The sequence below is a fragment of the Arvicanthis niloticus genome, chromosome 5 (genome assembly GCF_011762505.2).
Source record: "Arvicanthis niloticus isolate mArvNil1 chromosome 5, mArvNil1.pat.X, whole genome shotgun sequence".
Classification (NCBI taxonomy): Eukaryota; Metazoa; Chordata; class Mammalia; order Rodentia; family Muridae; genus Arvicanthis; species Arvicanthis niloticus.
The window spans coordinates 87,163,175-87,177,916 of record NC_047662.1 but is presented as its reverse complement, the minus strand read 5'-3'; the positions used below and the strand labels follow the sequence as shown (position 1 = coordinate 87,177,916).

Below are 14,742 nucleotides of genomic sequence, written 5' to 3'. Positions count from 1 at the left end.
TGGCAGTTTCAATATAGCATAAAGGTCTGTGCACAACAGGACTGGGCAGCTTGTAGAGAGCGAGCTACTGTAGAATAGTCCGCTCTGGCATACAGGTGGAACTCAGCTGTAGAGTGTTTGGCCATCGTGCTCAATACTCCAGGTTCAGCTTTCAGCATGGCAAAGCCCAAACCAAAGAACTTGAGGCAGAGTCAAGTCTAGTTTAAAGAAACCTGTGGATCTATGACAAAAAGGACATTGGAAAGCATGCACCAGGTAGTATGTGGATTTTGGCTTTGAAATGAAGTCACACACACCCCAATCACCCCCTTGTCCAGTCTCTGCTGCTCATCACCTACCCCCGGCAGTACCAGATCTTGTATCACCTTCGTCTTGGGAACGTGATGTTGAATGAGCAACTAGATTGGCAGGAAGAAAAGGAAGACGTTAGTTTATGTGAACTCTCTGCTAATTTTCCCCCATCTCTTTTCAGGTCCTGGAGGCCACACGGGTTAATCGAAGAAAGAGTGCTCTGGCCTTGCGCTGGGAGGCAGGGATTTATGCCAACCAGGAGGAAGAAGACAATGAATAAACTTCCTTCAGCCCAGGAAACTCCTTTGCTGTAGGAGTTTCCACAAAGAAACCAAGAAATTATTGAATCAGAAGCATTTTAATAGACTACTTATTAAACTGCATACAAACTCAACAACCCTCATGTAGACCAGAAGCTGCAATACTCAATGAGAAAAAAAAATAAAACAAAACAAAAAAGCAAAGTGAAGTGAACAAGAAGTTCACCCATCAAACTCAGACCAGGGGCAGAGGAGAAAGGATATCTTTGTGACTCAAAGGAACTCCTGGCTTTGGACCATTCCACAACTGATCCAAAGGGACACAGACATGACAAACAAGTCAATATAGTTGCTGCAGGCAGAACTGAAGCCAGCCTTGGCTGGATGTTTCGGAGGAGCAGACAGTGATGTGTCCATTCCAAGGCAGCCAACAGGGCCCAGGCTGGTACAGCCTACAGCACACAGGCTATCCCCTCCACACCAGCTTCCCACCCCTTTTTCACTTGAGGCATCAGAAGTGTTGGGCTGACTCCATTTTCTCCAGCAGCCATAAAAACGAATGGTGTTTCTTTCCGTAGCTGCCCCATGCCTCATGGGGGGCCATGAGGATTCAATCTCTTTTACATTGGGAACACCTAATGGTCACAATATATAATGTCTGTATTTTTAAGGCAATATCTCTTCATGTTGCAGATGCAATCTATTCTACAGGAGGAGGTTGAGAACCGTGGGGGAGAGAGCCAAACCAAAAGGGTTATTAGCTTTAGGACCTTGTCTGCTTTTACCGTTGACTGATCAGTTTAGGGAAACACACTTTCACGATTACGTTTCTTCATATGAAAAGTATATTTAGTGAGCAATGACTATTTTTATGATGGGACTGGGGGAACAGGAACACGGATAAAACCTGTACACATTTGAACAGCTTGGTTCAAGATGGTAGGGGTATTCTTAGAATGGCAATAATTGAAAATAAAAGGGGGGCAGACTCTGCCTTAGAAAGGTAGATGGTCAGAAATAAGGTGTTTATACCTATTTTCTATTTTAAAGTGGGCCTTAGAGGTGGTTGTGGTGTAGGATGAATTGTTTGGGATCTGAGAAAGGCAACCTTAAACTCATGGAGATAGAAAGAGAAAGGAGTGAGAGGGACACAGAATGGGAAAGGAAGAGAGGAGATTATTTTTGCTGAACAACCAGTGTTTTTCAGGATGACAAAGAAAAAATATAGAAATTTAAGTGCAAACATGGAATCAGCTACAAAGCCTAAAGACAGGGTGTATGCCTGTGTGTGCTTGTATAAAGTTTGTGTGTATGTGAATAAAGGTATGCCAGTGTGTGTGTGTGTGTGTGTGTGTGTGTGTGTGTGTGTGTGTTGGCCGCAACACATGAGTGTACAGTATTTCCTCTGTAGCTGTCTATCAGCTTCAGGAGTGAGTGACAATTTTCTTTTTTTATGAAAAGGGATATAAAGGCACAGGGCAGATGCAGTATTTCTAATATTGAGCTGACCTAACATGGTATTTGCATGAGTCACAGTTGTGAAGTTTTGAGCATTTTGTATTGATAATTTGACATTTAGAACACACCCTATTTATTCTCATGCTTTGTGTCCCTGTCTCATGTACCACAGAGGATGCCAGCTTCACTCTTTCTGTCATTTTAAGCAATATGATAAAGACGTTCACCAGTCAGGAGCCCTGAGTCTCTGGATGAGAAAATGTTTCATTTCTGGCTTCGAAGGGGAGGTGGGAGGAGGGGGAGAAGGTGCGGAAGGGAAAGGAGGAAGAAAAAACAGAATTAACCAGCCTTCATTATTTTTCCTTTATTTTAAAGCTATTTCTTACAAACAATAATTAAATCTGACCTTGCTAAAATTCATTTTGTTTTTATGTTATTATGTCATAATGTCTAATATGTTATTCTAATAAGTAGTGACTCTACAATATTTATATGTACACTTGTACACTCCACACATTATCTTTGCTTGTTTTTTTGTTTGTTTGTTTGTTTTTTGCTTTTTTTTTTTTTTAAGACTAGTGTTGGCTTTGGGGGAAAGCTTATTCACTGATAAGTAGTGGGCACAAGGTAAAAAGATGGAGTTGTCTCATGGCTTATAAGGATGTCTAAAAGCCGCCAAGGAAACAAGGCAGATTCTGCAGTCGCTAGCCAAAATCGTGCATTGGAAGTGCGTGTTGTCTTTAGACAGTTCGTTCTTTTAGACAGAATATTATTAAAAATGCTAGCCTCTGAGGACAGAAAGCAAAGGCAGAGAACCCTGTTGCAAGAAATATGCTTTATGGTGAGGGAGACAGGCCCAGAAGCAAATGTCCCAGAACGTGACATCCATGTCAGACTAGAAGTCCCACTAGGTAGATGGGCACACTGGAGAAGGGTCATCTTTGTCTAAGGATTTCCAGCTGGAGGCCCCAAATGTCTGGCCTGTTTACACAGTGAGATGAAGGTGTCTTCCTTAGGGAAACACAGGGATCAGGATGCATGGGGTGAGGGGGGGAAGGGTAGCTGCACTGTCGGGGCATCCCCACCCCCGTGAACAGGGGCAGTGAGAACTGATGGAGAACAGGATAGTACTGTGAGCTATCCATGTCTTCTGGTATCTGCTAGAGACTGGAAGCATCACAGACCAGCTTGCCCGTTTTTTCACAAAGGGAAACAGTCCTCATGACTTCTGTAAATTTCTTGTCTTGTTTAGAAGGGAAATGTGGACCCTCGTGGAGGTTACACTGAGGAAAGAATTAGCACCCGGAGCCCACACATTTCATGGAGTGCCTTCGGTGGTAGATGAAGTGGTCTTTTGACGTTGAGGGATTAGACTCCATTAGTAGGTGAGGAGCCACCGGGTCTCTTCCTGGTCACAAGGCTTTTATCACTGGTCTCTCCATTTCCAAGTTTCACTCTGAACTTCCCTCCAAAGACTGCCATCTGTTTTCTCGCTCTCCTCCCTGACAGTTCTAGTATATTCTATTAAGATGGAAATCACAGCTCTATCCAAGAGCCAGCTTTTCTCTGTGTTCTTGGGGGGGGGGGGGGCATTTTTTGATGGGGGGGTGATTTTGTTTTTTGGTTTTTTTTTCTCATTCAGGAAACATTTGAGCCATTGCTTTGGACATATCACTGTGCTAGGCTCTAGGATCCCACGTGGGCCCCTGTCACTTTCCCAGTATGGCGCAGATCCCAGATCCTGGAGGAAAGTCTTTCTGCCCCATAAGCCTGAGATGAAGAGGCTCCTCATTAGTTTTGCCTCGGATGCTCGGCTCAACCCTGCACCAGTACACAAGCTTGTTAGTCTCAGCTGTAAGAAATGCTTAGCCTTCTGTAGATGTTAAAAACCCTTCCTGAAGGGATTCCACACCACAGTGTTTATACTCCAGAGCACTTTCCTCCAGAGCCTACGACTTGACAGCCTTGGCTTTCTCATCTAGAAATGAGGGATGCGGGGTCTGTCAGTGGCAGAGGCTGGGCAGCACTTAGATGACAATGGTGCATGTCCCTTCCGCTTACCCATGCATGCTGCCCACCCTAGGCAATGGCATAGAAACAGTATATAGACCAGTGTGTACACACACACACACACACACACACACACACACACACACGAATAAGGAACACCAAAACAGTGTTGATTGTTGTGTTTAAAGATATGTTTTTTTTTTTTCCACCTGAAGAATGGACTTAAACTGTGTATTGAAAAAACAATAGCCTAATTGTTAGAGATGCTGAATGTATCCAGTTTCAGTTACAGAAACAATTTCCTGAAGTTTAAGCATTCAGTGAGCTGCCAATTTTGATTTTGTGTTGCTCTTTATCCAAATGGCTTCTGCTTTTCTTATTTTTTTTTTTTTTAATTGGAGGAAGTGGGGGGGGGGGAGGCGGGGAGCAGCAATACTGTGTTTGAAAATTTATATTCTGTACCTGGCTTTCCTGTGTTATGTTAACCACTCCAATGTTTTTATTCTGCTTTGGTTTTATAGTGTCTGTGAGGCATTTGGTGCATCTATACAGTTATTTTCTCATTAAAACCCGATGTGTGTGGTGTTTTTCTTTTCTTTTTTTCCTTTTTTTCTTTCTTTTTTCTTGATGGAAGGATTGCTATTTGTTTTCCTGTGGAAGGAGGTTGGGAGATTGGTTGCCAAGCTCTGAGTGGCTTGCCAGTGGCCTTGATCCCTGCCTCTGCCTCCCCATGTACTAAACCCACTGAACCCGAAGAAGCAATAGTATCTGGTAAAATATCCCTATGAGATGCTACGTTCATTGTCCAGCTGCCCTGCGTCAGGACCCACGGAAATGACGTAGGTGTCTGCTGGTGATGTAACTGGACTCTGAAGTAAAAGTGGCGGTTGAGAAAATAGAATGACCCCTCAAGCTATGCCTCAGGTATAGCCCGTAGCTCAAGTGCATGCACTCCTGTGTGTGTGAAGGCTGGAGGTCCGCTTCAGTTGTTGAAACTCGAGCTATTTTATGAGGCAGGGTCACTCACTGGCCGGAACTGGTTAAGTAGTCTAAGCTCCCTTGGTCCACCTCACTGTCACTGGGTTCATATGTGTGTGCCACCATGTCACACTTTTTTTTCTGTGGGTTCTGGGAATTGAACTCAAGTCTTTTACATTTTGCCCAACAAGCACTTAACCAACTGAGCAAATTCCCCAGTGCTTTGTGCTAATCCATACCACATTCCCAGCCTGCATCTGTACTTGGCTCTCCTTTAGAAGGGACTGTGAACGGCAGGCTTGAGGAAGCATAGGACTTTAGAAACCCCCTTCCTGTTTCATATCCACCTGTCCTCCCTTCCAGCCTGCTCCAGGTACTCCATCTCCTCATCCAGCCCCTGCACGCCCTGAACACTATTCTGCAGTTTCCTGTGCCTCCCCAGCCCTGCCTCTTCCTTGTGCTTTACAGCTGCCTCTCTCTCCCTTCAGTCTTTTTGTCCTGGGATTTCCTGCCAGATCCTTTTATTCTGAATTTCTAGGGGTAGGGGGCCCCCTGTGGTACCCAGTTATGGATAGCATCTCCCCAGCTTTATGTGTTGAGAGTTCTGAGTTCAATTGGGAAATTTGGCTGAGTGGTACAGTCCTTGCTTACTTAGTATGAGTAAGTAACTGTTTCAATTCTCAGTGCTGCAAAAACAAACAACAAAACAAGCCCATGAAGCCTGGGCCTGGTGTCACAAGCCTATAATCCCAGCACTCAGGAGACACAGGCGGGAGGATTGCCAAACATTCAAGGCAGCCTGGTCAGCATGTTCCAAGCCAAGTAAGGTTATAGCCAACCTATTTCAAAAAAGCAACACCACCAAAATAACAAAAAACTACAAGCCATGGGAGATAGCAGATACCTACATGGAGGTGGGAGAATCAGGAGTTCAAGGCCAGCCTTGGTTATATAATAAGTGTGAGATCAATCTGAGCTTCATGAAATTGTGTCTCAAATCACAATATAAACAATATTAAAAAAAAAAAAACAGAAAAACTGGGGTGCTGACTTCTGACATGTGGTTTTAGGGAGCTTTAAATATTGCTGGGCACTTTTGTGCATGGTCCCAACATCTGTGAGTTCACCATCTATGTGCCTTGGTAAAGGTAAAGCGGCTCTGAGACGCCACCTGTATTCTCAAGTGAGGTGCCTCTAGCCAAAGACAGCAGGTTAAAAAGGAAAGGAAAAAAAGGAAGATAATTGTAAACCTATATGTTCAGATTTTAATTTCAGGACAAGGTAAATGAATTTGTTCAAACATCAGAAGAAATTTTTATTGTGTGGAGTAGAAGCAATGTTAAGCCAGCTTAACATAAAAATTCAACAGTGGGGGCTGGAGAGATGGCTCAGCGGTTAAGAGCACTGACTGTTCTCCCAAAGGTCTGAGTTCAATTCCCAGCAACCACATGGTGGTTCACAACCATCTATAAAAGGATCTGATGCTCTCTTCTGGCATTCAGCAGATCATTCATACATAAACAAACAAAAATCTAAAAAAAAAAAAAAAACAAAAAAAAAAAACAAAAACAACAACAAAACAGTGGGCTGAAGAGATGGCTCAGCAGTTAGGAGTGCATACTGCTCTTACAGAAGACCCAAGTTCAGTTCCTAAAAGCAAAATCAGACAGCTCACGATTGCCTGTTAACCTCAGCTCCAGGGTTCGCCTATTCTGGCCTGTGGGAGCACCTACACACATGTATACTTGCCCCCCCCCCCACACACACACACACGAGGATGCACATATGCATGTATGTGTAATTTTCAAACTAAAAGTTTTTTAAATCAAAAATATTTTTTCCCTCCCAACAGAGTTTTGATGCCCAGTACATATGTAACATTTAGGTCTTCATGTGGGACTCCTAACAGCCAAGCGCTTGGACCAAATTCTGACCCTACTTCTTTAATATCTTTGTCTTTTAAAATAATCAGATGAAGACTATTTCATTTTTTGGCATCAGTGTGAATTTAGCATCTCAGGAAGAGAGCCCAGTCATTGTACGTGGTCCCGCAGGCAGACCACCGACAATTACAGCTTGGGGAAATAACGATATTGTACCTGAGGGTCATAGGACTGAAAGACATCCCTGGGCAATTAAAGTCAAGTGTGCAAGCCTGATTTAGTGTGCAGGCCTGTGTCTCCAGCTACTTGGGAGGCTGAGGCAGGAGGATCACAGATTCAAGTCCAGCTTGAGCAACTTAGTGGGACCCTGTCTCAAAAAGCAATCAGAGGGCTAGGGATATATCTCAGTGGTCCGCTGCTGGTGTAGCACAGAAGCCCTTTAACCCAGTGGTTCTCAACCTATGAGTCACAACCCCTTTGTGAGTCGAACAACTCTTTCACAGGGTCACCTAAAACCATGGGAAAATAGATTTTTACATCATGATTCATAACAGTAGCAAAATTATAGTTACTAAATAGCAATGGAAATACATTTTGTTAAATTAATTAATCAATTGATTAATTTACATCCTGACCACAGTTTCCTCTCCCTCCTCCCAGTCCTTTCTCCCCACCTACTCCTCCTCCATCACTCCCTTTCCCTCTCTCTTCAGAAAAGGGGAGGCTTCCCATGGATATCAACCAGCCTTGGCATATCAAGTTGCAGTAAGAATCAATGGACTTCTCCTATTGAGGCTTGAAAGAGGCAGCTCAGTTAGGGAAGAGGGTCCCAAAGGCAGGCAACAGAGTCAGAGACAGCCTCCTGCTGTTAGGAGTCCCACATGAAGAAGACCAAACAACAAAATGATTACATATGTGTTGAAGGCCTAGGTCACCCCCATGCGTGCTCTCTGGTTGGCAGTTCAGTCTCTGTGGCCCCCTGTAGGCCCAGGTTAGTTGGTTCTGTAGGTTTTCTTATAGAGTCCTTGACCCCCTGGCTCCTACAATCCTTCCTCCCCCTCTTCTGCAGGATTCCTTAAGCTCTACTCAAAGTTAAGCTGTGGGTCTCTGTCTCCATTTCTATCAGTTGCTGGGTGCAGTCTCTCTGATGATGCTTTTGCTAGACTCCTATCTGTAAGTGTGGCAGATTATTATTAACAGTGTCAGGGGTGGAGTCCCTCTCATGGCGTGGGTCTCAAGCTGGACCAGTCATTGGTTGGTCAATCTTTAATTTCTGTTCGGTTTTTACCCCTGCACATCTTGTAGGCAGTGCAAATTGTGGGTCTAAGGCTTTTGGGCCAGGTTGGTGTCCCAGTTCCTCTGTTGGAAGTCTTGCCTAGCTATAGGAGATGGTCTGTTTGGGCTCCACATCTCCCATTGCTAGCTAGGGTCACCCACATAGATTCCTGGGAGTTTCCAATGACGCAGGTTTCTGGCTTGTCCCAGAGATGACCCCACATTCCATTTGTCCCTTCCAGTATTCTCTCTCTCCCTTCTCTCTCCACCTGATCCCCCCTGTTCCTACTCCCATCTCCTCCCCCAGACAGTCTCCCCAACCCCATCCACTCACGATAGCTATACTATTTCCCCTTCTCAGTGAGATTCAAGTATCCACCCCACCCCCCAAGGTTCTACAATCCACAGACCCAGTGAAAATAATTTTACGATCGGGGGTCACCACAACACGAGGAACTTCGTGTATTAAAGGGTCGCAGCGATAGGAAGGTTGAGAAGGTTGGCTTAAGTGATAATGGAAAGGGTGGGATTCTGTTGGCTTGGGTTGGAGGCTCGTCTTTGCCTGCAAGTGGCCACACGGTGGCAGTGGTGCTAAAGTAAAGGCAGTCCCTAGCCAAGAGCCTTCCCTGGGAGTTCTGAACCTTCAGAGTAGACAGGAATTCTTCAAAAACCTCCATGGAAAAACCACTCTCGGCCCTGTGTGGTCACTCAATAATCCCAGTACTTGAGTGGCAGAAACGGGACGGTGGCCACAAGTTCAAAACCAGCCTGGCCTATATAGTGAGTTTCAGGGTAGCCTGGGCTACGTAGATACTGTTTCAAAACAAAACAAGGAGTTGAAAAGATGGCTCAGTAGTTATGAGCTCTTATTCCTCTTAAAGAGGCTTAAAGACTTATATTCTTTAGTCCAAAGAAAGGGACTAAGGGAGCCCTAAGTTACTGAATCAGTTTGTAAAATGGAATACTTTCTCCACAAACAATGATATTTCTTCTGTCTTCGTCAAAGTGCTAGGGACCTATTACCATATGTTTTGCTTAAAGTGACTTAAAATCTAGCAGACTTGACCAATATGTACTGATCACACATTGAAGACAGCAGAGACTACATTTCAGACACTGCTTCTCTGTAGCCCAGGCTAGCCTTGAACTTCCAGTCTTCTTGACTCAGTCTCTGAACTGCCAGAATAATAAACCTGTACCACCATGCCCAGCAATAGTGGTTCTTGCCTTGAGCTTGTCTCAGAGCACCTCAGAAGGCTTGCTTAGACAGACAGCTGGGACTCAACTCAGAGCTTTTGGATTCTGTGGGTATGGATAAAACTCAGAGAATTTCATTCCCATCTAATGCTGACGTACCTGGGCTACAGAACACAGCTTAGAGGGACCAAGCAAGCTATACTCTAGGACACTTGCTGGGGATCTGTTGGCAACTCCGTTCCAAGCCACCCTGAAATTAACCACTCTGGTCACTAAAATATCTCTTGGCTGCCCCTCTTCATTGCTGGCTGAGCACTGCAGGCAGGCTTTCCAGGAGCTGCCAGTGCTTTCCAGACTTTCCCTGACGGCCTCCCAGCATATCTCTCAGTACTCTCTGACCTCTACACACTTCTAGCGAATTGGATAACAACGCTGAAGCTGGAACAGAAGCACGGGCCTGCAATCGCAACAATTGGGCAGCCAAGGGGATGAGGCAGGAGGATGAAGAGTCTGAGCCAGTTTGTGCAACATAGCAAGAGCCTGTTTTGAAGCATGGTGATAGCAAACACAGGCAGAGGCAGTGACGACATCGTCCAACACACCGAGTTCTCAGTGTGCTTCTGGAAGACTTTTAGGACAGACAGGTAGCTCCGATGAGAAAATTCAAAGCTTTTTCTAGTCCTATTACCACACCACAAAAGAAAGTCCACTGAAATGAGTCCCCAAAGCAAACCAGAGGCTCCCACCATGACCTATGTGTTGTTTGGGAGGAGCTCAAGCCTCTTTGATTGGCTTTTGTCAAGAGTCTCATGTGGACTTTCTGGTCTTTCTGTCTACAGAGCTGGTGTCATGAAATAAGATGGAGGTTGTTCTCATAAAGGAGCCTCCCCACCCTTGGAAACCCAGGTCAGTGAAAGAATATGAGGCCCAAAGGTCCATGGGGGCCCTGACAAGATCATCAACCTTGGAGTCCTGGGTTCTATCTCCAGCACTGAATAAACCAGATGTGGTAGGGTATGCCTAGAGTCCCAGCACCCACGAGGTAGAGACACAAAGATTGGAAGTTCCAGGTCATTTTTAACTTCACAGCAAGTTCAAGGCCAGCCTGAGTTTCACGAGACCTTGTCTCACAAAATAAGACCAACACAGAGTGCAGCCGTGCTCGAGTGCAGCCGTGCTCAAGTGCAGCCAATCCAGGCAGGCAGTACATAACAAGAATCAAGTCAAGCCTGGTAGAGCATGACTATAATACCAGAACTCCAGATGTTCAGGCAGGAAAATCAGTTGTTCAAAGGCTAGCCTGGGCTACATAGTGAGGTTTTTTTCAACAAAAAGAGAAAGGATTAGAAATGAACTCTGATTTGTAGGTTGAGTAGCAGAAGCCACAGCTTTTTCCCATGACAGTGTTTTCTTCCCCTTGTTTCTCAGCTGGGGCCAAGGGTCCTGGCAAGTTATTAGGCCCTGATTATGAACCTTAGTTTAGGGAATTCAGAGGGTGGATGCAAATGTAGCCAGGTAGGGATACAGATAAAAAAGAAATGAAAGGATGAATGGTACCCAGTGGATGAATCATCGTTCTGGATGGAAGCTCTCATGGAACAGAGGCACAGTCTTTATCTCTGTCCACAGCTCTCTCCGTCTCTCAGCCTAATGCTGGATAGGGTGGAGGTACACCACTGAAACACTACTGTAACCAGGTAGGTTTTCTAGTCCCGATGGGAGTTTCCCTCTTTTCCTCAAAGTAGTCCCTATAATTCACCACTGCAAATAAAAGTCTCAAAAAATAAATAAATAAATAAATAAATAAATAAATAAATAAAACCCAAAACAAAAAAACCAAACAACCCTACATTCTAAAAATTGCCAGTTGTGGCCACATTGCCAAGAACGGTAGTTCTCAGTGTGGTGTCCGTCCCCTCCCACCCCTAGCCCCGACCCCCACCCCCACCCAAATTTCAGCATTGTTGCTCTGATGGCAGAGGCCTGTGATCCGATCCGTTTAACAAGCCTTCCAGGTGGGCCCAGGGCATGCCAAACGCTAGTGCTTCCTTGAGGTTTCCTCTGGAAGTCTAGGCATGTGCCACATCAGCCTGTTTGAAAGTTTTAAATTCAAGTCTTAAGAGTTGGGTGCCACTGAACACCTGGACACTCCCTATACTACAAAACGTTGGAGTATCCCATCTTCAGCCTTCTGGCCCAGGATCATCTGACAGACCTAGTGATGCAGAATTATTAAGGGCTGATTACTCTGTCTTGGCAGATATAATCAGTTGACTATTCTGCAAGACTGTCCTTTTCTGGACAGTGATTTGTCTGTAGATGGAAAGAGGCAATTCTTGCCTAGTGGCTGTCTCACCACAACTGGAGTAACTCCAAGGATGTTCAATTTCTTCTTAGAATCCAAGACAGGAAGCTGTCAGGAGCAGACAGGTCTCTAATCAAAATGGACATTAATACAGAAATGTTTGTAAAATCAATTCTGTGGACTTCTGACGTTTTGAAAACCAACTATCCATGTAAGGTAATCTGGACTGTTGTCTGTTAACTCCACTCAGCTATTTCTAAATAAAATATAGAAAACACCCTAACAATAAACTCCAAGCCATGAATTTGCTATAGTCCCTTAACTCACAGGCTAACCATCTCAAATCAGTTGCAAAAGTTAAAGAAGGACTGGGTCTAGGCCTTGTATTCCTAAATGTGTTATACAGGCACAATGCCTATGTGAGTATCAATATTCATCTCACTTTTATGTCAATAAGAAGCTCATACCAAAGAAAACCTTAAATTTGAAATCAAAGTAAATTTTGTACCATTTAAGAATCATAACTTCATCTTGATAATAATTATACAGATTTCTTGGCTAAGTTTTAGAAGCTATGCTTTGTGCTTCCCATAATTTTAGTTAACTCAGTCACTCTGGATTTCTGATGGGGTTGAAAACCTATAGTCCCATAACCAATCCTGGCTATTTAGTTTGAGAGAAAAGATCTGAGTGGATGGTTTTCAGCTGACATTCATTCTAAAGCCAAGAAAAAAGCCAGGTCCAGGACTAAGTGTTTTAGTTAGGAGAGATGACAGAGGTTCTGGTTAGTCAACAAAATGATGGACTGGGTATTAGGACTATCTTGTAACTCACTGGTACAAATTGGCATAATTATGCTTTAATTGTATTTTGAGAGAAAAGTTTTATTTTAACAGGAAGGGTGATATGTTGGAGGAGCTAAGGTGAGAGGGGTACTGAGAGGAAGAGAAGGAGTAAGGAGAGGAGGAGAAGAAGGAGAGGAGAAGCTAGGTGATGAGAGAGAGAAAGCAAGAGAAAGGGAGGGGGGATATGGAGGCAGACATTCACGTGTCTCCACCAGTCAAAGATAGTTGATATATCTAGGCTTGGTATTAGGTTACACTTCTGATTGAGCATTACCAAACTTATAAAGCCTTTGATTAACATTTTTTAAAAAGTATAGAAAAGCAAAAAGAAAATGGGATAGGGGTTTTCTGAGGGGGAGGAATGGGGAAAGGGGATGGCATCTGAAATGTAAATAAAATATCCAAAAAAAAAAAAAAAAAGAGTTGGGTGCCCGATGGGGTGGCTCATGTCTTTAATCTCAGCACTTGACAGGCAGAGATAGGCAAATCTTTGTGTGTTTGAGGCCAGCCTGGTCTACATAGTGAGCTTGAGGACAATCAGTGCTATGTAAAGAGACCCTGTCTCAAAACAAAACAAAACAAACCCCAAAGAGCATACACAACCTTGCTATCAGAGTCCGAAGTCGGGCACTCTGACTGAGACAGTATGGGGAGCCTGCCCCCTAGTGGAGAAGGATAGGTTGGCTCCTGCTGCACGGGTTGTTTTAGATATTTATTCCTAGCTTAGGGAAAATTCCTTTCTCCCACTGATTCAGAAGTCTTATCACTTTCAATTACAGCTGGGAAATCGGGCTCAGGAAGGGTCACCAGAATTCCAGCAGCAGAGAGATTGTAACCCCAACTCCCTGCTCTGAACCCCAGGAAGCCTGTGGCCGTACTAAGGAACTCGTGGAATTGGCAGGCAAGGACCCCCTGAGTGAAGCTTGCCCGCCTCATGTGAGTACAGTGAGAGTTGGTGGTTTCCTACCTTCTATCACGAAAGCCTTCTGCTAATCGTGGAGAGTATGGGAAGGTCTTCTCCAAGTTCTGACCAGCACAGATGTTAGCATTTCTTCTAGGCTCCGCCCACAGTTACCTGGCAGTTGCCAGGTATGCCTGACTCACTAGAAAAGGGGCTGCTTGTCCCCCTCCTCACTCTCTTGCAATCTTGCTCTCTTACTTTCCCTTTCTGTCCCTTCTTTCCCCATCTCCCTTCCCCTCCCCCCTCCACGTGTTCATGACACCTCTCTCTCTCTCTCTCTCTCTCTCTCTCTCTCTCTCTCTCTCTTTCTCTACTCCCCTTCCAGTGCCCTAAATAAACTTAACTCTATACCATACCCGGCTCCGTCTACCAAACATATCCCTGGCTCCCTTTTCTTTTTATAAAGCACAACAACAGAAAACAAAACAACAACAATAACAACAACAACAAAAAAAAACCCCCAAAACCAAAACCAAAAACCCACTCAGGGTAAAGGTGGTGGGGTGTGCATGTTCGTGTGTGTGTGTGTGTGTGTGTGTGTGTGTGTGTGTGCACATGTGTGACAGCCTGAAGCAGGTTTGACAGCCCAAGACTTGGTCGGAAGGTAAGTGTGTGAGTGACATGGTTGTGCTCCAATGTTCTTAACTGAAGCATCCATGTAAGAAAAAAGGGGGTTGACACAAAGATCAGCCCTCCCCCTCCCTCTCCCTAGGAACTCAATTCTCAGTTCTCTTCTAAAACAGGGATGCAGCCGCAGGCAAAGCCAAACATCTGCAGGCCTTGGTGGCACACTGGACCACTTAGCTATGCATACCTCTTGTCTCTAAATGTGAACCTCATGTTCTGACCCTGAAGATGGACCTGAGAAGCCATCTTCTCATCCTCCTTCCAATATGGCCATATAGAAGAAAATCTTTTCCCACTTTTTGCATCACTCATTTCCCTGATTGGCATATTGAAGGCCCATGGAAGAGCCTTGCTTGTAGGGCCCAGGCTCTGGCCCTGACATTTCTGGTCAGGTTTCCATTTCTTCATCCCCTCCAATCATACTGGATGACTATGCTTATGCACATGGGGGTAACCGTGTGGCTGACTTTGGACAATGAAATGTGAGCAAACATGATCTATGAGCCAGCACAGGACTAGGAATCCACTGCCTTCTGCTACACTGGCTGGGGGAGCCAGCAGTGATTCAGTGCTAGCATGAAGGGACTGGTGCATGGCCTGCCAGTCCCTTCCTCCCTTAGTTACTGTGTTTGGATCACATGGTCCCTTCAGC

General features: G+C 44.7%; 1 protein-coding gene across 13 annotated transcripts in view; it reads left to right on the top strand.

The window, feature by feature from the left end:
• Palm2akap2 (PALM2 and AKAP2 fusion) overlaps positions 1-4,603 on the top strand; it is a 422,795-nt gene extending 418,192 nt beyond the window's left edge. For all 13 annotated transcript variants that reach the window (XM_034502158.2, XM_076934918.1, XM_076934917.1 and 10 more), the window contains one exon: positions 473-4,603. In XM_034502158.2, coding sequence (XP_034358049.1) covers positions 473-571 — 99 coding nt within the window. In that variant the 3' untranslated portion in view covers positions 572-4,603. The remainder of the gene's footprint in view (positions 1-472) is intronic.
• The last annotated feature ends 10,139 nt before the right edge of the window (positions 4,604-14,742 follow it).